General features: G+C 42.2%; 1 protein-coding gene across 1 annotated transcript in view; it reads left to right on the top strand.

The window, feature by feature from the left end:
* LOC130483688 (collagen alpha-1(IX) chain-like) overlaps positions 1-24,436 on the top strand; it is an 82,439-nt gene that overhangs the window by 48,572 nt on the left and 9,431 nt on the right. Inside the window, exons 26-35 of the mRNA XM_056856528.1 lie at positions 82-126; positions 1,743-1,796; positions 1,911-1,964; positions 12,335-12,388; positions 13,113-13,184; positions 18,465-18,500; positions 18,590-18,634; positions 19,307-19,339; positions 22,185-22,331; positions 24,127-24,181. Of these exons, the coding sequence (XP_056712506.1) occupies positions 82-126; positions 1,743-1,796; positions 1,911-1,964; positions 12,335-12,388; positions 13,113-13,184; positions 18,465-18,500; positions 18,590-18,634; positions 19,307-19,339; positions 22,185-22,331; positions 24,127-24,181 (595 nt within the window). The remainder of the gene's footprint in view (positions 1-81; positions 127-1,742; positions 1,797-1,910; positions 1,965-12,334; positions 12,389-13,112; positions 13,185-18,464; positions 18,501-18,589; positions 18,635-19,306; positions 19,340-22,184; positions 22,332-24,126; positions 24,182-24,436) is intronic.

Below are 24,436 nucleotides of genomic sequence, written 5' to 3'. Positions count from 1 at the left end.
CAACTGTAATAATATTTTTAGCAAGTAATATTTGCAAATATCTACTGCATTATAAACATTTCAAACAATGTGTTTTTTTAGGGTTTACCTGGCTCTCCAGGAGCAAAAGGTGTTGCTGGCCCAAAGGTGAAGTATTTTAGGCAATTTGGAAAATACCCAGTATTTTACAGATTATTTGGCATTCCATCCTTTCTTCAAGGACAGTATACATGAGAGTACCCAATTGTATTTTCACAACACTATACACATTATATACATTAGAGAGAGAGAGACCCTCTGTTTGCTTTAATCTCAGTAATTAATTCCTCATAAGCATTTTTTGGCCTCAGTATACTTCCTTTTGATATTGGATTTAGAACCGAATAAAATGGCCCCTGATAAATCTATGGTGTGGCCTTATGTGGAATACTGACTACAGTTCTGTTTGCTGTTATCTCAAAAAGGACAGCACAGAGCTGGAAAAATTACAGAAGGGGGCAACCGAGCTGATTAAGGGGTTGGACCACTTTTCATGTGTGGAAAGGCTGAAGAGTCTGGGACTTTTTCAGTTTAGAAAAGATGACTAAGGGTGGACATGATAGAGGTTTATTAAATTATGCAAGGGATAGAGACAGTGGACAGAGAGAACTTTTTCTCCCTCTCCAAAAATGAAATTGATGAGCAGTTGATTCAGGAAAGACCAAAGAAAATACTTCTTGAACTCAACGACTGATTAAAATGGGAAATTTGCTTCCGGAAGATGTAGTAATGGCCATAGGCACAGACTACTTTAAAAGGGCATTAGACAGGTTTGTAGAGGATAGGTCCATCAGTGGCTACTAGCCATGGTAAGTAAAGGAAACCTCCACATTCAAAGGCAGTAAATCTCTGAAACCCAGTGCTAGGAGGCAACTTCAGGGGAAGGCCTGTGCCTCTGTGCCCTGTTTTGGCCCTCTAGAGTGACTGGTTGGCCACTGTGAGACAGGATGCTGGATAGTTGAACCTCTGGTCTGATCCAGCAGGGCTCCTCTTCTGTTCTTATAAACAGATACAATATAGAAACTTTGGGAGGTACTAAGTATTGGTTCGGGAGCAAAATTTATAAAGCAGTAGTAGCAAAGAATAGGATGAAGAGTATTTCACAAACTTGTAATTTATGTTGAGTAAAAGAACAAACTAATAAAACGGTGACAAAAATGAAGGTGGCACATTTAGAGGTTTCAAATACATGATTTGATTTGATTTTCTTACGTAAGAATACATACAGGGAAATATGCCATATGAGGGTGCTGATTATCCAAGAAGAAAGAAAAGCTAATAGGGATAGTAGCAATTTTGAAAGTGTTATCTAGTTTTGGATTTTACAATAAGACTGGAATGGAAAGGAAACCCAGGAATTCTGTATGTGTTAATAATTTTCTAATGGTAGATATGGATATGGTAGAGAAAAAGATGGGTGGTATTTCATTGCTAGGATTGCGGTGAGCAAACACAGTTGTTTGACTGTGGATAGCTATAGCAATTCAGATGAAGTCATGAGATAGCTAGAAGGAGGAGAAAATGGTTCACAGTTTGATGAGAGTTCTTAAAACATGGTGAGAAGTAAAATATTTGATAGAAAATGGGTTAATGAAAAGAGAGGAGAGAGAGAGTAATGTATCATTTGATGTATGCCTTTTTTCATTTTTTGTTTGTTTTCATGTAACTCTCTTAGAATGGCATGATAGCACTTGGCTTTGGCTAACCTCATTTCTTTCTAACAGGGTAACACAGGCGCTCCTGGGATACCTGGCTTGATGGGGAATTCGGGTAAACCTGTAAGATCATTTCTACCTCTAGTTTCCCGACTTTTAAAAAAAATCTATAATGTTTTTCATTTTGTGCCAAATGAATTTTGAAGCACGTTCTGTTTCCTGTAATCATGAAAACAGGGGGAACAAGGACCACAAGGAGAAAAAGGCCCAATTGGACCCAGAGGACCACCTGTAAGTACTTGTTCACTTCTTGCTTGTTTATATTTTGGCCCTGGATTTTCAGAACTGCGACAATTATGGTAGACCTGTTGGCTTAGCTCCAGTGATGTGCAAGCAGAGACATAAGATTGGGGGTTACCGCACTTTGTATTCCCAGCGATGTATTAAGTGTTTGAAAATGTTATAAAAAACATTGCTTTAAAAGGGTTTTTGGATACCACGGCTTATAAATGGTTGGAAGACGTCTTCACAGCTAAAGGGGCCAAACAAAGTTCGAACAGTATTTTTTACAACATTTTCAAACTCTTAATATATCGGTGGGAATACATAGAAAGTGCGAACAGTATTTTTTATAACGTTTTCAAACTCTTAATACATCGCTGGGAATACAAGTGCGGTAACCCCCATTGACTTAGATGATGTTCCGCTTGTGCGAGATCTAGTGCAACACCTGGCACATTCCTCCCTATGTAATATATTATTGCAAGCTGAAATGCAAGTGGGGATACAACAAGTTTGACTTAGTACAAGCAGCTACTCTAGTCTTTTTCTTGCGTTTCTGCTTGTGCGAGATCTCTAATGTAAATGGAAGTATCCAACCCAGTATGTGTATGTCCAAAAACTATTTGTCTTACTAATTTTCTAATTTAACACCTCGAGCGATTTCCTCAGTATTGCAGTGTGCACTGATTTATAATTCAAACAACTTTAAATCCAATCTCTACAGTTTAGTGACTTAAACCAAAACTCTTAACTTGCACCTAGAAATCCACACATTCACACCAGACGGAGTTATCATGGTCAATAGAAGGAATGAGTGTGTGGCACCTACATTTTTTGTGGTTCTAGGATGCATTTTAGCTACATTGCCACATGCTGTGTGAATAGGCCCATCATCAAAGTCATTTCACATCCAAACTTTATTTAGATTCTGGTGTGAAATCTGTTGTATTTTTGTCTAATCTGCTGTACTTTATCTCTAAGTGTGAAACACAAAACTCTCAGTCAAGTCTTCTTCATTTGGTCTGAAGAAAGCACAGTAGGAAAAGAAAAAGGCTGCCTCTGTTTAGGCAGTGTGTTTATGATTTTACATGATTTCAATTTGCAACTTGTAAGTTTTGAAATGATTGAACGAGTACAATTCTGGATAGAGAGGTCCTCATTAATTCTTTCATTGTAAATTGCTACCACTCAAAAAAAACCTTGGCGCAGAGTGGTAAGCTACAGTACTGCAGTCAAAAGCTCTGCTCACGACCTGAGTTCGATCCCAACGGACGTCAGTTTCAGGTAGCCGGCTCAAGGTTGACACAGCCTTCCATCCTTCCGAGGTCGATAAAATGAGTACCCAGCTTGCTGGGGGTAAAGGGAAGATGACTGGGGAAGGCGCTGGCAAACCACTCCGTAAACAAAGTCTGCCTAGTAAACGTCGGGATGTGATGTCACCCCATGGGTCAGGAATGACCCGGTGCTTGCACAGGGGACCTTTACCTTTATATAGAAGTCTAATTTGGAAAAATAAATAGAATTCCTTTTTGACTCTAGTAGAGCAGGATTTCTTGGAGGGAAGAAAATAGTGGGGGATAACTTGCAGGAAGAAGAAAGGTATAAAATGAGAGTATAGGCTCTTGGAGGCTAAAGTGTATAAAATGCTTTTCATCTTTACATGCTTTCCATTGTAAGAGCTAATACGAGAACAAAAATTAGAAGTTTTCCTTTCTTGGCTTGAACACATAAAAGCATAAGACAACATTTTTATGAATATTGGAGAAGCAATCTGGGAGTAGTAGGACTCTTGTGCTAGCCCCCACCATGGGAGGAGCATAATCCTCAGTAGTTTCCAGGACAAACCACAGTTTATTGGGGCACCAGGCTGCTCTGTGTAACAATTCAGTTTCTTGTTACCAGCATCAGATGTGATTTTACTGGCTTATGCTGTATTAATAATAAATCTGAATCTGTTACCAGCATGGCAGACGACAAAGGCGTTGTTAATGTGCAAACGAAGAGGTAATTAAACTGTTGATTTGGACATTTGTGTCAGAAAAAATGGCTTCTTTGGGCCAAACTAGACAAGATAGGTCTGCTCCTTTCACATATAAAACATGGGAAAGGCAAGTGCTTGGATCAATGGACTGAGGAGAGGAATGGTGTTGGAGGGAAGGAAGATTCAGTGCCCATCTCTTGTTACTTCCTCTACTGTTAAAGAAAGTCACCAGTCCATGTTGTACATACCTGAAGAAAAACACACGACAGCCACCATCCTGTCTAGCCAGCAGATTTTAAACAGGAGTCCAAAATATGCCACATGGCATGTTAAGCATTCTTATAGACATACAGTGAGTGGTTGGAGCCCATCTTTAATCCTACTTAATGTTGGAGGTACAGAATAAGGATAATTTACAGCTCACATTAAACTTGCTGCCCATTTTTGAATCCTTCCTGAAGGCTGGGAGAATTAATTTTATGTGACCCTCATAAGCTCGTGATAAATCCTTTTGTCCTTCCATTGTCACCTGGTGCCTAATGTATCACAGTGACATCACACAGTACAAAGTGAATGATGTGTATCACTGGCCCACTACACACGACCCCGTCATCATGAAGAGCAGGCTCAGTGCACTGGTCCTGCCCTCATACCATCGCTGGGTCATCTGCATGATGCAAACAGGCAGAGGGAGTGTCTGTGCATGAACTTCCTCCTTGTGGTGGGAGGCGCTGCTTTTGGAGTGTTGCAAAAAGCAAAAAGGGGAAGGAGCCTATACACAGACACTTCATGTGTAGGGGCCATGATCTCAAGACAAGAAAAAGTACAGAAGAGGGCAGCCAAGATGATTCCTATGAGGAAAGGCTAAGGAATCTGGGACTTTTCCATTTAGAAAAGAATCAGCTAAGGGAGGACATGATAGCGGTTCATAAAATTATGCACAAAGTGGAGACAGCTGACAGAGAGAAATTTTACTCTCTCTTCCACAATATTAGAACTCAGGGCACCTAATGAAGTTGATTCGCAGTAGATTCAGAAGGGAATAAATGAAATACTTTACTCAACAAATCACTAAAATGTGGAATTCGCTGCCAGAGAAGGTAGTGATGGTCACAGGCATGGACGGCTTTAAAAGAGGATTAGACAGAAACATGAAGGATAGGTCTATCAGTGGCTACTAGCCATGGTTACTAAGGAGAATTTCCACATTCAGAGGCAGTGAACCTCTGAATACCATTGCCAGGAGGCCACATGAGGAGGAAGCCTTGGCCTCCATGGCCTTGTCTGCATGCATCGCTTACCCCAGAGTTTTCACATGGTCGATCTGCGAAGCTTGGAATTGTATTCCTCAATTGTTGTCCACACACCTCCTTTTGCAACATTGTTTTCTGTTTTCCTGTTCACTTTTAAATCAGTTTTATCCTGTCTGCACATTTATCCCAAAAAATGATGTTTTCTGGTGGGGGGGCGCTTAACATCACTCGTGACATTGTGGATGATCGTGCTGGATTCTCCCCCCACTTCCCCCTAATTTTTTTTGTGTTTCTGCACATGCACTCTAGTACAGATGCAACCTTCCATTAGATGGGATACACTATTGTGACCGGGGAATTGGTGCACATTTGTCTCCTCTGCCATTATGGAGCTGGAAAGGTTTGCGCTCAAAATGGATGCCACAAGCCGAAGCATAATCCACCATGAGGCCGGTCCCCCCCCCCAAAAAAACTAAAGCACAGTGCATTCATCCACTTTGCTTTGCACTCATCGAACTTTTGAACTATCGAACTATTGCAAAGTTTGCAATGCACTCCAATATATTCATCCCCCCCCCGCTCAAAGGGTTTCACCGAGCAACATTATGAACTTCCCAGAATTAATAGTCTGACTCTCCCAGCATGTAACAAGAAGCTCAGAGTGGCAGAATTACAGCCTATGGGAATGCAGAAACTGGGATGGTTAATGTGTCCATTTGATCCAGTGGGGCTTAAATTGCTCAGGCTCAAAGAACCAGTGCAGTGAAATTGACAAAGCTGTTCATTCCATCCAGCTGGGCAGAAATTGACCAGGCTCGAAGAGCCAGGGCAGCAAAATTGACAAAGGCGTTCATCCCATCTAACTGGGCTGAAATTTATCAGGCTCGATCGGGGGGGGGGGATGTGTGGAGCAAGGGGGAGGGAAGATGAGCAAAATAGTGGATGTGAACAAGGGAAGGGTTTCTGCTGGAGTGGAGAAATGAAGAACGTTTGAAGATGTTCTCATGCTCAAGGAAAGCTGGCTCTGAAACAGAGAAAAATCATTGCGGTAAAAGTGTTTGGGAAAACAATGGAGGAAAAATTATCAGAAAACATTTCCAACACCAAACAGAAGGGAAAACGTGGGAAAATAAAAAATAAATAAAACATAGCCTATGTCCTGTTAGCCCTCCAGAGTAACTGGATGGCCACTGTGTGAAACAGGATGCTGGACTATTTGGACCAATGATCTGATCCAGTAAGGCTCTTCTGATGACAGTGATCACATATGTGGAGGGGCCAGTGTGTCCACAACTGCTGTCTGTCACCACATATTCAATCAATGTGTGAAGAGGTTGTGTGTACATGCTACTGTCACATCTTGCAGTAGGCAGGACTGCTCAGGATGATGGTTACCAAAACGGGGGGAGAGATAAAATGGCTTAAACCATTGATTAAATTTACCCTCTCCTGGGTTAAAGGGGCTGCAGGAAACACTATAAATACAGAACTGTACTTCAAAGGCATACAATTTCCTATAACCATATGCTTTTGTCATCCCTAGTTTTGCTGAGGAAACTGTTACATGCATTTTAGATGTCAATTGTACCTGCAAACATAAAAATAGATACATTTGAAAAACTATGTGGAATTAAATAAGTATCATCAGCATGTGCACTATTATATCCTCCTAAGTCCAATGGCGTAAGAAAAGCCTTAAGTAGAGGCATGGCTTGTGGCCTCCCGTGCCAGTCGTAAGAATGTAGTGGCTGGCCAAGTCTGAACTTGAGTCTCCGCTTCTGTTTCCTCTCTCTGCCAGCTACCATCTTTCTTTCCTCTATTACCTTTACTAGGATCTATAGAAATAAGACTTCCATTGCTATGTGCCTTCCATATTATCTGGTCAATCCTTGTCTTAAAAGTCAGTGTTCCACACATTACCAAACCTACTATGCAAGTGTTATACTAAGGAAACAATATTGTGGTGCTTCCATCTTTCTGGGAAAATGGCATTAGGGTTTGGTGGCTGTGGCCTGCCACCCGTAGAAAAACCCGGTACCTCACGCCAGTGGGTTTGGTGGAAGACTTACTCACTCAAGAACTTTCTTCTGCTTTTCCCCATTCCCCTTTAAGCTCTTGCTCATAACACAATGGCTTAATAGTGCTTCTGATATTCTTTAACATTTACAGCAATTTCAGATCATTGGTCTGGTTAACGATTTCCCAGATGTGATTAACTATTTCCCATCTGTTCTAATGCCTACAATGCTTTTTTGTGGGCATTTCTGTGGTTAATTAAGAGCAAAGTAGTTTCCTAACAGGATAATGTGGGATAATCTTCTAAACTATGTTCTAATCTCTTAAAAGGCAAGTAAGGGTTTGTAAAATCAGTTGTCCAGAGAAACTGGAGTTGTCACGCTGTGTTAATTATTAGCAACACCCATTGCTAAGGTGAAACAGGGAGTTCAGATTAAACACTGAGTTTCCCCTCTAAGCCTGTTGTTCCAGAGACCAGCAAGACATCTCATTGGCACCTCTTGCTTTGTTTAACCCTCCAGTATTGCAAAACTTTCCATAATTACATCCCATACTTTTAATGGAAAATGTGGTTAAAACACTATTTGTTGTTTCAAATTCCAGTTTGTCCTCTTCCAACTACACTTACAGTCCATTGTTAATAACGCTTACTTGTAGGACATTTTATTTCAAAGGGACGTATTCCTAAGTGAGTGTGTATCAAATTGCAAATGTGCAGCCCAAGCGTGTCATGCATATTTAACCCAAAATAAGTCACTGGCAGTTATGCGTGGGAGATTTTGCCTTGGATTTGCTGCTGTCTAAATGCACATTTTCCCCGTCCAAATTCTCAAAACTGAAAAATAAGCCTCTATTCAGAGTTTTGAGAATTCAAATTGGGAAAATGTGCATTTAGAGAGTGGCAAATCCAAGGCAAACCCTCCCATGCATTAATGGCCATTTTAGACTGTACCTTTACTCTTCGTGTATTACCTCAGCATGCTGGGCCAATAGAACTGAAGCACTCGCTAGATACCATTTCACCAGTTGGTTTATGATAAGATGATCCACCAGCCTCTCTGAAATCAGCATAACTTCACTTATCCCGAATTTGCCTGATTTACCCAAGTAGGCTGTGCAAGGGAGAAAAAATAGACCAGATGAGAGAGGTACTGCACTGGTACAGCCAGAATTGGTGCAGCAGCCGAAAGCAATGTATCTGCAGCACTAATCAGTTTTATGATACCTAGTAAGACATGCAGTGGGGGGCAAGATGTCAGAGTGACATAACTGAACATAATCCTATTGCAGCTGACATAAGGGTATCATAAGATAAGGGTATCATCTGAGTTTCAGACATTGGTCGACATGTTTCCCATAGCAACAGAGGTGGATCTACTGTGAAACTAATGAAACTTACGCTTCAGGGGCCCTAATCCCGGAGGGGCCCCCTGAAGCAACTTTCTTTTAATGAGTGAATTTCTCAACAAAATCGATGGAGTTTTTTAGTGATAGAATCATAAGCCAATGGGTTGAAGTACTTCATATTGGCCTTAGAATATGCTCTAATACCCATTTCATATGGCCTCAAGATGTCCCTGTAATTGGTAAAATTTCAAAATTTTCTCAGGGGCTTGCAGCACTCGAACCCCCAGCTGTATGTGCTCACCAGAATCTATTCATAGCCTACATTTTGGCAGCTGGATCCTCAAATCCTTTGTTGGTACATGGCTTAATAGTTCTATAGCTCAGCCCTTAGGCTAGAGCCAACTGGAATCATAAAAAGACACCTGAATTCTCAATTCAGGCTGCAGTCGTCTCGCTTGTGCATTTTAACACCAAAAATCAGATTTTCACCTCTTTATGCTAACGAGCCCCTTCTGATGACCTTCTCCCTCTCTATTAAAGAATGAACCAATATATCTGCCACAGAACAACCCCACTGAAGAAGGTAACAGCGGTTACCCAGACCTCATTGCTGGTGGGAAGGGGCTCACTGTATAGCCCATTTTCAAGGACTCCACCCCACCACCCTGTTCTCCGCCATTTGGGCCTTGAGGTCCTTGCAAGGGCAGCAAGGCCCTTTGGACCTTGTTGGATGTTGCCCTATTGATGCTGGTTGCAAAGGGCCCCCCATAACAGTTCAAGCTTCAGGGCCCCGAAAATGTAGGTCCACCACTGCATAGCAAAGCAAGATCCTAACTAGATAACATATTACCATTATAGGGAGCTGCCACAGACACCTCCTCAGCTACATCTATAATGCCAGTGGACCAAAAGGACAAAGGAAGGGGTGGGGGGGAGGACAGCCTACTGTTCCCTTTACAGGACTTTTGTTTAGAATGATTTTCTTTTCTTTTTTCCAATTCTTTTATTAAGAGAAAAATGAGAATATAACAATGAAAGAAAACGGAAATACAACAATACTAAAATACACATACTACAAATTCTTGAAAATAAACTAAAACCGTGCTGCAATATAACTAAAATATCTGTACCAATGAGCCAAACAATATGCTATCTAGTTAATCTAAAATCCAATGATAATTACATCACTCCCTCTCTTTGTAGAATGATTTTCATTTGCTATCACAGGCAATAGGATGCTGACAGGCTTTGTACAGGTTCAGATGCTTGTGAAAAGTAGCCCTTTGCAGACACACAAAAAGTCAACGGGCTGTTTATTTGCAAATACTGCATTTAATATGGGTCCGATTTTAACTGTGCTAACCAGACTTGTTATGTTTACTTAAGGAATCAGTACAGTGTTTTTGGATGACTCTCCCATAAGGAGAGAAACATAATCAAGTTGTTCTATGAATGCTGCCTTCAGATTACAATAGAAAATGAGTGTATTGGGGTGGGGGAGAGGGAGACACTTCATTTCTGAAAACAATAGAATAGGATTTTAGTGCCTTAATTCAAAACAGAGCTTCCTGTCTCTCATAATCCTTGGACAGGATCCTTTGCTTCATGCATGCAATGGAAATCGCTCTACATTCTTACCAAGCTCCATTTGTGGTTGAAATCCTTTTAAACCTGCCGTTAAACATCAAAGACACAACCGATTATAATATTGGGTTGCATCCTGCCAGTTTTTCTGCTGGCATAAGAAGGGATCTCTGATTCCCCTCCTCACTGCAGCCTCGTCCCACATGGCCTTTGTTCTGCTCAGGCCCCATGATTCCAAGCATAGCTCGAGAGGACCAGAAGAGGCCAAAAGTTTGTTATGTTGAGAGAAATAGTTAAATTCAGTAGTCCATCTTGCCTTACCCTGCCACACACATAACTCTCCAGAGTGCTTCCCCTGTCCTGCTGTTTATTTCATTGATTCACAAAAGCTCAGCGCAACTTCAGGCCAAGGTTTCACAGTGGTGAACAGGAAACCATTTCATATAGATTTATTAAAATTTCCAGTATATACCATCTTCAAAACATATCAGTACACACAACAGCAGAAATAGCAGGGACGCTGATGGAAATAAATTCACCAATCAAAGGCCAGCTGAAATTAATACATTTTAGCCATCCTTTGACACACCAGCAGTTGTGGTATGAAATCAATCTCTTGGGTACATTCCACAGCTCAGGACTGGCTATTGAGAACGGCCTGCTTCTAGTAGAGCTAGATTTGTCTTGGTGCAACATAATATCTGAGGAAGGGCCTATTTTTAAAGGGAGTTGCAGGAACCTGAGCCTTGGACATCTGCATACCTAGTATGCATGCGCTCGTTGGCCCCTCCCTAGAGTAGTTACAGGCATCTGGTATAACACCTGATAGGTCTCCTGGTGATTGGAACAATATTTATATGTGAACTTTGGCAAGTTTCCAGAGGAAGGCAATACAAACTAGAAGAATTTTTTAGCACCTTAAAGACGAACAGATTTATTGAATCATACGTTTTTGTGGGATGAAGTCTATGGTTGCTTCCACATTGGGGCAATTCCCCACTTCCCTCTCATTGCCTCTATGAATGCAAAGGCATTCACAGCAGTGATTTAGCTTTTGCCTGAGGTTTTCCCTCCTTTCCCTTGCTTCAGTGACACACAACGTATGTCCAGAGACCTTCTTTATAGAAATAAATCCCTACTTTTATGAGTTTTGCTCAGAATTCATGTTACATGGATAACACAATGTCCCCCCACACAATTACTTTTGATGTGGCAAGGCCAATATATGGTGGCTTTATCAACATCTTTTCATGGGAGGAGACCTCTGTATGCTCTATGGAAAAACAGTATTTTCAAAATGTGGTAATTCTGCTATAATTTAATGCAATTAGCTGTATCTGTTTTTTATAATACCCTTCTTCTAAGGACTTAGGGTAGCAAACATGTTTCTGTTATCTACTTTACACACAGAACAAACCTATAAGGTAGGTTACACAAAGAGAAACTGACTAGGCCCTGTGAGTTTTTTGACTGAGTAGGGATTTGAACCCAGGTTAGGGTTGGACTTAATTTGGCATTCTAACCACGTTGGATAAACTACAGCTAGTAGCCACAGATGCCTATCCACATCAAAAGATGCAGCCATCCAATTCAGTGGGGCCCAGAAGAGCACTGTGATGCAGAAGTGGTCCCAAATGGATATCCATCTCTGTACTAGCTTGTGCACATATCTCCCTTACTGTGATTGGCAGGTAGGTGTGGATTGAGCCATCTGAAGTACAAATTGGTCATTCAAGACTCGCATGTAGTGTAGTCTGAAAAGTTAACGTACATGCTGGACATTTCAGTAGCAGACTTCCTGTACTCTGGGTCTCAAGTGTGTGTTCTGTAGGTGGGGACTTTTTGTACTGGACCACTGTTAATCTTGTATAATACCTTGTATATATTGCTCTGTTGTTTGTTATGGGTTGTTTTGGAGGTTTATTAAACAAACTGTCAAATTAATTGCTGTAGTAACATTTTCTTTAGAAATTGTCAAGAATATCTGCTGTTATATATTGTGTGTTTGTTTTCATGGTACAGCTTTTAAAATTTCTTTCTGTAGCTTGAAATTTTTGCACTTCCTTTTATTAGGAGATTGTTGAGCTCAATTAGGTAATATTTTTATAACCAAACATTAATAAAATATGTTTTGTTTTAATTTACTTTCAGAAGAAAATGGTTCTATGCTATAACAGTGTCCTCTTGTTTCCTAAAAGGGTAGCAGAGGAGAGCCAGGACCGGCAGGTTCACCAGGCATACCAGGTAAAATGGTAAGGAGCCAGTGCCTCTTTCCGTCAGGTTTATGTTTATTTTCCCCAATGCTTATGGCTCTTATTCATTTATAAAGAAGTCACAAGATGAGCATGAATAGGGTTGTTGTTAGCTTTCCTTGTCCCAGCTGGGGAATCACATTTTCTTATTAGAATCCCAGGAAGCTCTCTTTGGAATATGTCATTTTTATGCAGTACTGTGAAGGAGAAAAATCGGAAATCTCTCTTTGTATAAGGCATTTAGATAGGTTGTTTACCTGTTTTGCTGGGCTATTCATTTTCAAGTAGCAGAAATACTGAAAGGCTAGCTTTAAAAAAAAAACCTGGCTCCTTCTTGGCATTAATAGCTAGTGAACATGAATGGTTCCTTTCAAATGATTCAAACGTCATTTGCATGGTGTCTGCTAGAAGGGAGCCTGAATATTTGGGGTCTGAAAGAGCTCACTGTTAGAGAGGAATGCTCACACCATAGGGGAGAGGGATGATAGTATTTTTAGCACACCCAACTAAAAGCAAGAAACTGCTGTTTCTGACTGCCATAGTGAAGTGCTAGAAACTGTTCAGTATAATGTACCAGTTAAAAGAAAGGGAAACAGTCATCATTGCGATAAGTTTACTGTTCATAGGAAGGCCACAACCTGCTTCGCAGAGGCTGGGTATTGATTATCACTTTGCTAGGTCTAAAAATTATCCTAAGATTCTGCCACCTTGATTATTTGCATAGGGTGCTGAGGGTGACCTAGGCCTCCCAGGTTTACCTGGGCCTCCAGGACTAACTGGTGCTACAGGTGACAGGGTGAGTATACAGTTTGCCAGTAAGAATTAATGTACCTTACTCTTCTCACCGTGAATAACAATTTTCCAGTTTTTTCAGCTTCTCACAATATTTTTGAATCCACTTATGAAGCTAAGCTGAAAATGAATTTGTCCCTCTTCTCCCTCTGCCTTAATGACATTCATCAAAAATTCCTCTTTATAGGTTTATTGAAGTTTTTACACAAATAAAATAATACAGTACTATATTTTTGCCCATCCCATCCTTCTGTACCCCATATAAAAGTACCGTATATACTCGTGTATAAGCCGAGTTTTTCAGCCCAAAAAAAGGGCTGAAAAAGCCGGCCTCGGCTTATACACGGGTCAATACGGTAGAAGGGGGAAGGAGGGAGGAGGGAGGAGGGAACTTACCTCTGCTGCCGAGCCACCGCCATTTTCTCCCGCCGGGAGGGGCCCTGGGCAGCCTCTCTGCAGCCGCAGAGACTGCCCTGGCCCCCCCCGGCCCCCGCCGCCATTTTCCCCGGCCGGGAGGGGCCCTGGGCAGCCTCTCTGCAGCCGCAGGGAAGCTGCCCTGGCCCCCCCCGACCCCCGCCGCCATTTTCTCCCGCCGGGAGGGGCCCTGGGCAGCCTCTCTGCAGCCGCAGAGAGGCTGCCTTGGCCCCCCCCTCCAGCCCCCGCCGCCATTTTCCCCGGCCGGGAGGGGCCCTGGGCAGCCTCTCTGCAGTCGCAGAGAGGCTTCCCCGGCCCTCCCGGCCCCCGCCGCATTTTCCCCGCCGGGAGGGGCCATGGGAGGCCCCTGCCCATCGCGCCGCTACCGCCCACGCGCCTGGGCGCCTTCCTCCGGCCGGCAGCGGCCTGGAGGGGCCTCCTGCCAGCCCAGGAAGGACGCGCCGCCGCCGCTTCGCCGCCTCTCCAGGTAAGGAGTGGGTTCAGGGTCTTTTCCCCCTCCCCCCTTGGATGGGACTGGGGTCGGGGTGGGTCGGGAGGGCCTGGGAGGCGGCGGGAGGGCGACCTGGGGCAGGGGCCCTGCGCTCTAAAATGGCGGCCGCCATTTTAGAGCGCAGCATTGCGGGTAAAGGAAATTTCTTATTGCCCCTCGGCTTATACGCGGGTCAATAAGAAATTCCCTTTTCTGGCCTCTAATTTGGGGGGTCGGCTTATACTCGGGTCGGCTTATACCCGAGTATATACGGTATGGCTGTTTAATTTAGCTCTCCACATGGCAACTTCCATGGCCTTTGGGAGCCATCCCATGTCAGCAAATGATTGTGACTTTTCTGGATCTCATTGTTTCAACGCCTATTATGTGTGTAAAGTGCCTTCAAGTTGCAGCTGACTTATGGTGACCCCTTTTGGGGTTTTCATGGCAAGAGACTAACAGAGGTGGTTTGCCAGTGCCTTCCTCTGCACAGCAACCCTGGTATTCCTTGGTGGTCTCCCATCCAAATACTAACCAGGGCTGACCCTGCTTAGCTTCTGAGATCTGATGAGATCAGGCTAGCCTGGGCTTCATCGCCTATTGCAGGAATATTAATAGCACTTGGACCTTTGCAGAAAGCTTGCAAATTTTGATTTTGACATAATTCTGTTGGTATTTTGGATGACAAAAGACCCACATCTCTGTTGTACTCCATCTTCCAGATAATATTTCTTTGCTGCTTTCATCTTAACAGGAGCTTAGTCCCAACTTTAGGATAGCTCTTATTCTGATTCAGTAGTCAACGAGGTCCTGTTTCTTCAGCTGTTAGTTTCTCCAAATGCTGTTCTCTTTTCCTTGTCTGCATTTTGATGCTCTGACAAGCAACACACATCATTATGGCTTTAGCTGTACTAGCAAAGTACTGTGAGACCCCAGAGGAATATTGGTTCTTGTAGGTTATCCGGGCTGTGTAACCATGGTCTTGGAATTTTCTTTCCTGACGTTTCGCCAGCAACTGTGGCAGGCATCTTCAGAGTAGTAACACTGAAGGACAGTGTCTCTCAGTGTCAAGTGTGTAGGAAGAGTAATATATAGTCAGAAAGGGGTTGGGTTTGAGCTGAGTACTGTCCTGCAAAAGTAATGTGCTAATCATTGTCCTGTAAGTATCAAGATAATGTGCTAATGAGGGTATGGTATGTTAATATGGAACCATTGTATCCTGAAGTGAACTGTTAATGTGTGTAATCCAAAGCTAATCTGCATGGCTATTGTTGACTGTTGCCTTTGTTATAGGCATAATGCTGGCTGTACATCAGCTACAAATAGCTTATTGCTAATAGCTGTGTCTGGGGACAAAATAGTGGTGCATACTTAAACTAATGTAATAGTAATTCTCTCTCATTAGAGAATTCTGGGAACTGTAGTTCTGCAAGGGGGCTCAAGATCTCTAATAGAATTCTGATTGCCTTCATGAAATTATAATTTCCAGTATTCTTTGGGGAAGTTGTGACAGTTTAACTAGAATAAAACCAATGTAATTTTGTACTGTAGATGTTCCCTAGATGGTGCTTGTGTAAGGCTTGGTCCATGTATGCAGCAGAATGAGCAGTAAAGTTCTGAGATGGTAAAATGGACTGTACCACTTCAGACTGCAGGTGGTGAGGGGTAATATTCTGGAATACTCCACTGAGTAAAAAATAGTTGCAAAGCATTAGAGAGCCTTAGGAAAACTAATACACCAGAGGGTGATAATGGCTGAAACCTTTCTCTCTGATGGGCAAGAGTTTTTATTTTTTATTTGAAGGGAATTTTTGACATGGGGGGCATTGAAAAGGGTGTGTTCAACCTGTGGCTTGTGATTGTACAGCCCATTTCACCACCTCAGGATTCTGCCACCTCATTCTGATCAGATCTATAGATTAGCCATGACTGTTCCTTGCTGTTTGCATATGTATGTGTGTGGAGGGGCTGCCCTTTCTGATCCATTATCCATGACATGAACACACATGAAGTTGCCTTATACTGAATCAGACCATCAAAGTCCAATTAGTCCATCAACGTTAGTATTGTCAACTCAGGCTGGCAGCATCTCCCTAGGGTCTTAGGGAGAGGTCTTCCACACCACCTTCTACCTGATCCTTTAAACTGGAGATGCTGAGGATCGAACCTGGATTTTATGCATGCCAAGCAGACTCTCTGCGACTGAGCCATGGTGTTACCCAAATGGCTGACGTGTGTAGAGACCCTGACCAAAGGAGTCTCCTCCTTTTAAGGGGTCAGAAGCCTATGCACACCTGTGCTCAGAGAAAATATTATTGTGACCTTCTCGTTTATGTCTACCAGTGTCCAAGATTTGATCCAACACCTCATTAAGGGGGTGCAGATTAGCAATAAAGACACATTCATTGAAAGATAAGGATTTATTAAGAGAAAGAAGAATAGCAAGGGTATCTTGGGCACATGGGCCAGTAAACCAAGCTGAATGGATCAGGCAAATGAGTCATGGGGTACCTTTCAAGGCAGTGGGATGTTCAGGAATCCTGAACAAGAGAAAAGGAGAGAGTGTGGATATGAAAATGAAGAGGTAGTTGAGAGTGAGTGATAAATTTACATTGAAAAGGCTGTTGGGCCACCTATTCAGAAAATTATGTATTTTTATTCTACCTGGAAATGCTAGCCACCCTGTTACCAATGTACATTTGCTTCTCAATCCTTCTACATTCCAATCTGTGAAGGTCTAAACTGCCTTAAAGAGTCAGAAGCCAACATGGAAGGCAGGCTGCTAGGATAGTAGGCTGAAGGTACGGGAAGGAACCTTGAACTCTTGTAGGGGGGAAAGACTGTTTCTGCAGCCACACGTTGGGGTAGGAATACTTGTGCAGCAGCAGGAAACTTTCCCTTTCTTCCTCTTTTCCCTTTTGTGTCTTTCATCCTTGGGTTTTTTCTCTGCCTCTTGCAAGCCGATGTACACATTTAGCCCCTTTGCTGCTCCAGCACTACCTGTATCTGAATTCATTTAAAAATTCAATATTGCTTTTATTTCCTTATTTTTACTGTGCTTTCATCAAATAGTTCTGAATGAAGATGCCATGATTATAGTATTCAGCGATTCTCATGGACACAAAGCTCTCCCACTTACAACCCATTTTGCTTCAGTACAAGGGACAGCTCCAGCTACTTAAAGGGAGCTGCATAATCCACGATCTGGATAGCCCAGATCTCGGAAGCTAAGCAAGGTCAGTCCTGGTTAGTATTTGGATGGGAGACCACCAAGGAATACCAGTGTTGCTACACAGGATTAGGCAATGGCAAACCATCTCTGAAAGTCTCTTGCCTTGAAAACCCTACTGGGTCGCCATAAGTTGGCTGTGACTTGGCTATACACAAAAATTATCCACGGATGTGAATGGGAAAGTTGCTTTCAGAGGGAACCTTGTGTACATCAAAACAAAACATATGGAGCATTAGATTTAGGGGAGAGGATTCTTCTAAACTGGCCAATAAAAACCATGTATATAGAAGAAGAGTGTGTTTCATTTTAAAATTGTATATACTTTGCTTTAGCAGCTAGGAGTTTTGGGCCTTGGAGCCAAGGATATGGTTAACCTCTGGACCCCACCTTTTGTATGCATACAAAACAACTACATAATCATGACCATATTTTAATCCATACACAGTCTTCCCTTCCTTCTCTCCTGCCCCTACAAGATTTCAATTAAAATATGCTATTTCAAATCATGTCTATATTTAAATTTGTTTACATAAATGTGCACATTCATCTGATTTACCCAATCTCTAATAACACAAAACTGTCATCTGCATTTGCATTGTCAGCAAATGCACCTGTTATTACCTACCATTATGGTGTTCCTCCATAATGGATAATATAGAAAGAGGTTTTAAACATTCCTAACCCACAATGCTGCTTATTTCTCAACCACACACCCCCAATGTTTTTTTTAAAGATCTTTTTGCACTTGCATCTCCTACAGTCTGGGTTAGAAACCAAATAATGACAGTGCGTGCATCTTTGAAGATTGCAACCAAATATGTAATATTCTATAAAGGGTTTTTTAGCTAAGTCACTTGGGCTACACAGGGCAGTGGGCCTATGGTGGAAGACCCAAGAGGGTTGGCCCCTGGGGAGCCTGATCTTGCTTTATGGACACCGTGCCATTGCTTTCTAAAAATAAATTCAGGCTTTGCAGTTTAATAGTTTGGGCTATGTTTAACTTTCTGTTTGATCAAATTGTGTTTTAAAATTGTGCAATCCTCAGTGGAAAGGTGGGCTATAAATGAACAACAATAAACAGAATTTACATTTGTTAATAATTTTTAATTATTTTTTTTAATGTAATCTTCTTTTAAAATTGCATATAGGGTATAGTTGGTGAACCGGGTCCCAAAGGAGAACAAGTAAGTATGTGTTTATGTTGTTTCTCATGTTTCCAGTATTGTCAGAATTCTGGAAAAATACATGACACCTACCTCTTGTTATAATGCAGGGTTCGACTGGTGGAGAAGGGGAGCCAGGAGGAAAAGGAGACCTTGTAAGATCTACTTTCCATTTCATAGTTTAGAGCTTTCTATACATCTAAAACTGACAAAATTGGAAGCTTTCCCCCCATGATACAGACAAAAAGATCATGTAACTTATTTTTGCAAGAGTTGCATATTTGAAATGAATGAAAATTAATTGGATTTGTCATAATAATGTTACTAAGAGCTAAATAAGGTATCTGAATTAGTTGATAAATTGATAGAGGATGAATTTATATTACCTTTTCATGGCCATATTTATTATAGGAAATGCTGGGTTGCATCCGACATTCCACAGGCACAAGGAGCCTTGCACCAATGGAACACCACTGTCCCACTGGCAAAATGTTCCTCACATTGAAGGAACTTATAAAAGCAAGAATGTTGTGGATGATTCTGAATTGAATCTTGTATAGTGAATTTAAATATATTGCAATAGGAGGTATGGTAGATGAATACTCCTTGTTTTCAACATTTTGCTCTTTTAAAGCTAACAGCATACTATGAATTTCTTGTTATACCTTTTCATATTTATTTTGGTACTTATTTACATGTGCCAGGAATTCTCTGTTCTTCTAATAGTGGTATAATTTTTAACCATTTAGAGAATGATATTGAATGCTTTATATTTAAAACAAGCACATTCACATACCATCTTGACATAGTTTATCTTGTTTTCTTAGGGCGACATGGGTTTGCCAGGCCCTAAAGGATCGGTAAGTATGATGAACTGCATTGTTACAGAAAATCAAAGGCATAATAAATCAGCAGAATATTTCAAATAAGAAGGTGGTTGTTTGGCTTCACAAATGGAGTTCAAATATTTAGTTCCCCAAGAAAGAAAGTTAAAGCAAATGTGAGCCATCATTCATTTTTGTTTTAAATCTGTAAATTACTGGAAGGTTTCTCAAAGTTAGAAACATGACCCTCCCCCCCCCCCCGCTGTCTGGGGATGGAAGGGGTGCGAGTGAAGAGAGAGGTAAATTAATAATATGAGAAGGCAAGAGAGAACTTGCAGACTTCCCAATAGAGCTGGGTTGCATTTTGAACAGGTCATATATACAGGGCTGTGCATCTTCTATGTATCTCACATAGTACACCCACTAAATGTGGATGCGGAATTTAGTCTACATAGTAACCCAACTTTCTTTTTTAATATTTTAAAAAAGCAAGAAATTTCATTGTTTTTATATATGTGCTGTGTGCTTGATGGATTGGGGGTGGGGGAAGAGACTTAGCGATGTGTTCATGCAAACAACAAAGATGGCAGGATTTTGAGAGTGACAAATAAAAAATAAAAAGGTGGCATATCTCGGGGGGGGGAAGGGGGTGTTCCCGAGCCGAAACAGCTCAGGAGGCTGCCTAACGGTGGCCCCACCCCCTGGCTGGTGCTGTAACACCTCGGGAATGCCTCCTGGGACACTAACGGCCCGGGAATGCCTCCTGGAACGCCGTAATGCCCCGGGAATGCCTCCCGAGTCACTGCCGCAGCCACGCCAGCGGCCAGAGACCAGTGTCGAGCCCGGCACACCGGCGCTGGGGCCACAAACGCCAGCATGCGCTGGCGTGCGCCTCCCGGACACCGGCACTATGGGCCCTTGCACCAGCGTGGGCCTTTGCCGGCCTCCAAAGGCCTTTGGGTGTGGCTGCTGGCGCGGCTCAGGAATGGGCTGTAAGTGTATTTAATGAACAGATTGCAAGGAGGAGCAGGATTGCATTGGAAAGCGCTCCCCTCGAGATACACATGCCCATTGGAATGTATGCATAGAGCTGGTTCTATGCTACAGTTCCTGTGGAAGAGTGTAGATTGGGTGTGGAGTGTAAAGTACAGTTGAACATACATGCAATTGTACATACAAAGCCAGCAATGTGGGAGGTTGGGTCCCAGGCAGTGAACGGTGTGCCCCAGCATATGGGGGGGCACTCCAGCAGCTCTCTCAGGCTCAATGGGAACAAGAGTCTGGGCAGGATAAAGAGGTAATGGCAGCCTCCAGGGGAACATAGGTGGAGGATGCCAGAGCAGCATGCTTTAGGCCCCTGATGAGAGAAGTCCTGCCTGCTTCCTAGCTCTAATGTGGGAAGAGGCTCCTCTGTATCTGACTGCTGGGGACTACAACCTTGCAGTCTTTCACAGGTGGGAGGGGGTCACTGTGTGGGGGCCACATGCATTATGCAGATACTAAGCATAACTATTGCTAATTTTTTTTAAAAAAAATTATTTCAAAATAATGACAATTATGCTTTTGTCACCAATAATTCACATTTGGCACTAGTGACTCATATTGTCCTACATAGTCGCATAAAGAAGAGTTTTCTAAAAAAGGGGGAGAGAGAGAGAGAAAGATTGCCTGTTTGCAGAATGCCAACATGGTTGTATATAATCCAGGAGATTCAGCTTCACGTAATGTAGGATTATTTGAGTCTTGGAAACACTACAAGTCAAGGTTCCCTGTGAACTTGTTTGATTTCCATTATTTTCTGTTCTCAAGATTAACAATGATATCTTTGCAATATCTTTACTTTTTTTTTTTTTTTTTACTCCAAGAATACCAAGTGCTGTGATTAGAAGTAGTGGCTTCAGAGTTTTGTATTTCTCTGAGATACTGGAATAGTTGCAGATATTTCTCCCTCTCCCTGCAACGCAGCCATTTGCAAACATTTGTATCACCAGTTTCTAGCTTATCTAATATTTATTTCCTCTGCAGTTATATTTATAGAATACACAAATTGGGAGTTTAAAAGCTGTTGTGGTTTATGGCTTTCTTGGTAGTTAAGCTGTTTTTAAATATTTGATGTATTCATAGGATTTTTGTAAAAGTTTAGAATTGCTTCAGGGATTTATATTGCTTATGTTATGTATGGCTACGGAGGTGCCTGTGGGGAAAAGCGAAAGCAAATGCCACTGGCTGTGCAGTTGCTTCTTTCTTATCTGTTCACTTAATGTAATGCGTAAGTACAGCCCTCCTTTACAGGAATTCAGGCTTTGCCACCAAAATAAAAGGAAACTGAAATCAAAAGCCTCAGATGAAGCTATTACTACAGTCTTCATCTATTCTGAATCTCAGTTATAGGATCAGAACATATTTGAATGCTGAGATGTCATGGCAGCCACATTAAAAAGGGACAAGGAAACCACCTTCATTTACTGAACAACCTGCCCATTTTCCATTTACTGTATTACCATTCAGCAAAATGCAAGACTAAGTATAAAATCATACCGGCCGTCAAAGAATTCATTTCCCACAGTAAATGTCATGGAAACCTGGGAAACTTGTGTAAAGCAGACTGTGGGGTATATCCAAACACCCTCCAAGTAGCCTTCCTCCAGCCGAAGGAGCCTTCCTCCAACTTATATGGCTCTTCCTCCACTTAGATTGGAGGAAGGCATCAAACTTGAGCCAAAAGAAAAGGTGGGGTATAAATATTTTAATAAATAAACGTTACTCAGTGGAGTAGTAGGATGGGGTAGTATTCACCCCTGTTACAGTTGGATACCTAGAACATTGCGGAAGAGTAGCATTCTCAGCAAAGAATAATATGCTCAGTGCATATCATTTTTAGGTTGGTAATCCTGGTGAATCTGGGTCACGTGGACCTGAAGGCAGTCGTGGTTTACCTGGTATAGAAGGATTACGTGGGCCACCTGGACCTCGTGGTATGCAAGGGGAACAAGGTGCTCCAGGGTTACCAGGGAGCCAGGGTCCAGCTGTAAGTAACAACTTCCTTTTACTCCTATGATTATGTCATTGGCCTATCCCATGGCAAAGCTGATAACTGTATTAGAAATGAAAATACAGATGGATACCTCTTTTGCTTCTCATATTTTTCAAAGCAGCTGCTTTTTAATCCATGCAGAGCAGGCAACGATCTATTAAGTATGTAAAAGTGGAAGCAAATTGGTTGGGGAGGGTATGTAAGAAGAAGCAGGAAGTCATCACGTTGTTATGCATGGTTGCTGTTGTGGTGGGGGGGAGGATGGTGTAGCAAGTTGGTTGTTCCTGCCAATGTTACTCCGGGTCACTGACCATAACTTCTGATCCTTGTGTTGTTGAGTGTAATGCCATTTTTATCCTGCTTGCAGGATGTTTACACCCCCAAGTTCTGGGGACTTGGCAGTCCTAAACTAAATTTATCCGTGATAGCGCATTACCCTAACTTAGGAATTCTGTGACACTCATTTTGTCATGTCACCTAAAATAGTGCAACTAAATAGGGTTTCTGGGTTTTTTGTTTTGTTTTGTTTTTTGCATTGGGCCATAGATACTACGGTTGGATGTTGATTTCTTGTTGAAAGCAGATACACCAGTTAAAAACTTGAGTGTTGAGGCCAATACAAAAAGCTGAATGAGTATGGGGGGGGGGGGTTTTCCTGCAGCTGCACATGAGGCAGCGTCTCCCACCACTGAAACTCACAGCAGCTGAGCCTCCAAGGAGTTGGAGCACCAGAAGCATTTGTCGGCAAGTTGCGCTAAGTGCCGCTGGATGCTGTGTTACTACATACTTTCTCCCTCCCGTGATGTGTTTCCTTATCTGCAGTGCCTCCTGCAAGTCTGTGACAAAGCACAGAGGTAGAAAACGCAGACACGGTGTTTGTAGATTTCATGACTAAACATCTGAAGTGAGCTGTGACTCACGAAAGTTTATACAATGGTCTGGGACCATCGTATCTGCGGCACACCCCCAGCCTCTTCTGATACACCCCCCAGAGAGCATTATGCTCCTTAAATAACAACTTGTTAGTGGTCCCTGGCCCAAAGAGTGTTTGGCTGTCCTCAACTAGGGCCTAGGCCTTTTCAGCCCTGGCCCCTGCCTGTTGGAACTCCCTCACAAACGGTCCCTCAGGGCCCTGTGGGACCTTACAGAGTTCTGCTGGGCCTGCAAACCTGAGTCATTCCACTGGTCCCATAGTTGAGGACAGCCACAATATCCATCATAGCTGGCCTCCCTCCCTTTTCTGACCACTAACTTTATATGGAGGAGGGCCCTGGCAACCCGATGACACCAAGCACTGGTGGTACACCTTAGTGATAATCCACCATCTGATCTGTTTCTGGTTTTCTCTGACTTCATTGGTATTTTAATTGTGGCTGTTTTTAGAATTTAATGTACACTGTTGTTCTGTATTTTATTGTTTATGATACTGTATATAACATTTGTTGGTAGCTGCCCTGAGCCTGACTTAGGTCAGGAAAGAGGGCAGGATACAAAACCAAAAAATAAAGAAATAAAATAAATACCCTGCCAGAAATTTTGTTAATCTTTAAGGTGCTGTTGGACTTTTGCTCTATTTTTTAAACTGCATCTGAATTACTGTTCCCCTTCCCTTTTCCTGATTTCTTCTTGCTCCATGATTATTGGAGCTGCTCTGGCCTGCACAGATACATACATGCTTGATTTTCAGCTACAGGATTGGACCCTTCATCTTAACAGTGTTTCTATTTAAAGTAATCTTATAATGAGTCTCAGTGTTTATTGAATGATTTTAATAAGGTTTTTATTCCAGGGTAGAATGCCAACTGATGCACACATTAAGCAGGTTTGCATGAGAGTAATGCAAGGTAAATAACCTCTATCTACTTATGTGACCAGCCAGAAGGCTGTGAGTTGGTTTGCATTTAGAACATTAACTGCACATGTGTTGTCTCCTTTTGTCTCATGTCAGTGAATGCATTAAAACTGTTCATTATTTTTTAAATTCCCCTGTAGTAGTTTTTGTCATAAATCAACTCAAATGACAAACTTTGGGTTTGCTAGTTTGTGAAGGACGTATAATCAAAGCAATGGACCAACCCTTGATTTTAATGGTTTTTAAA

The sequence above is a fragment of the Euleptes europaea genome, chromosome 10 (assembly GCF_029931775.1).
Source record: "Euleptes europaea isolate rEulEur1 chromosome 10, rEulEur1.hap1, whole genome shotgun sequence".
NCBI classification, from domain to species: Eukaryota; Metazoa; Chordata; class Lepidosauria; order Squamata; family Sphaerodactylidae; genus Euleptes; species Euleptes europaea.
This window is presented reverse-complemented; position numbering and strand designations above follow the sequence as displayed.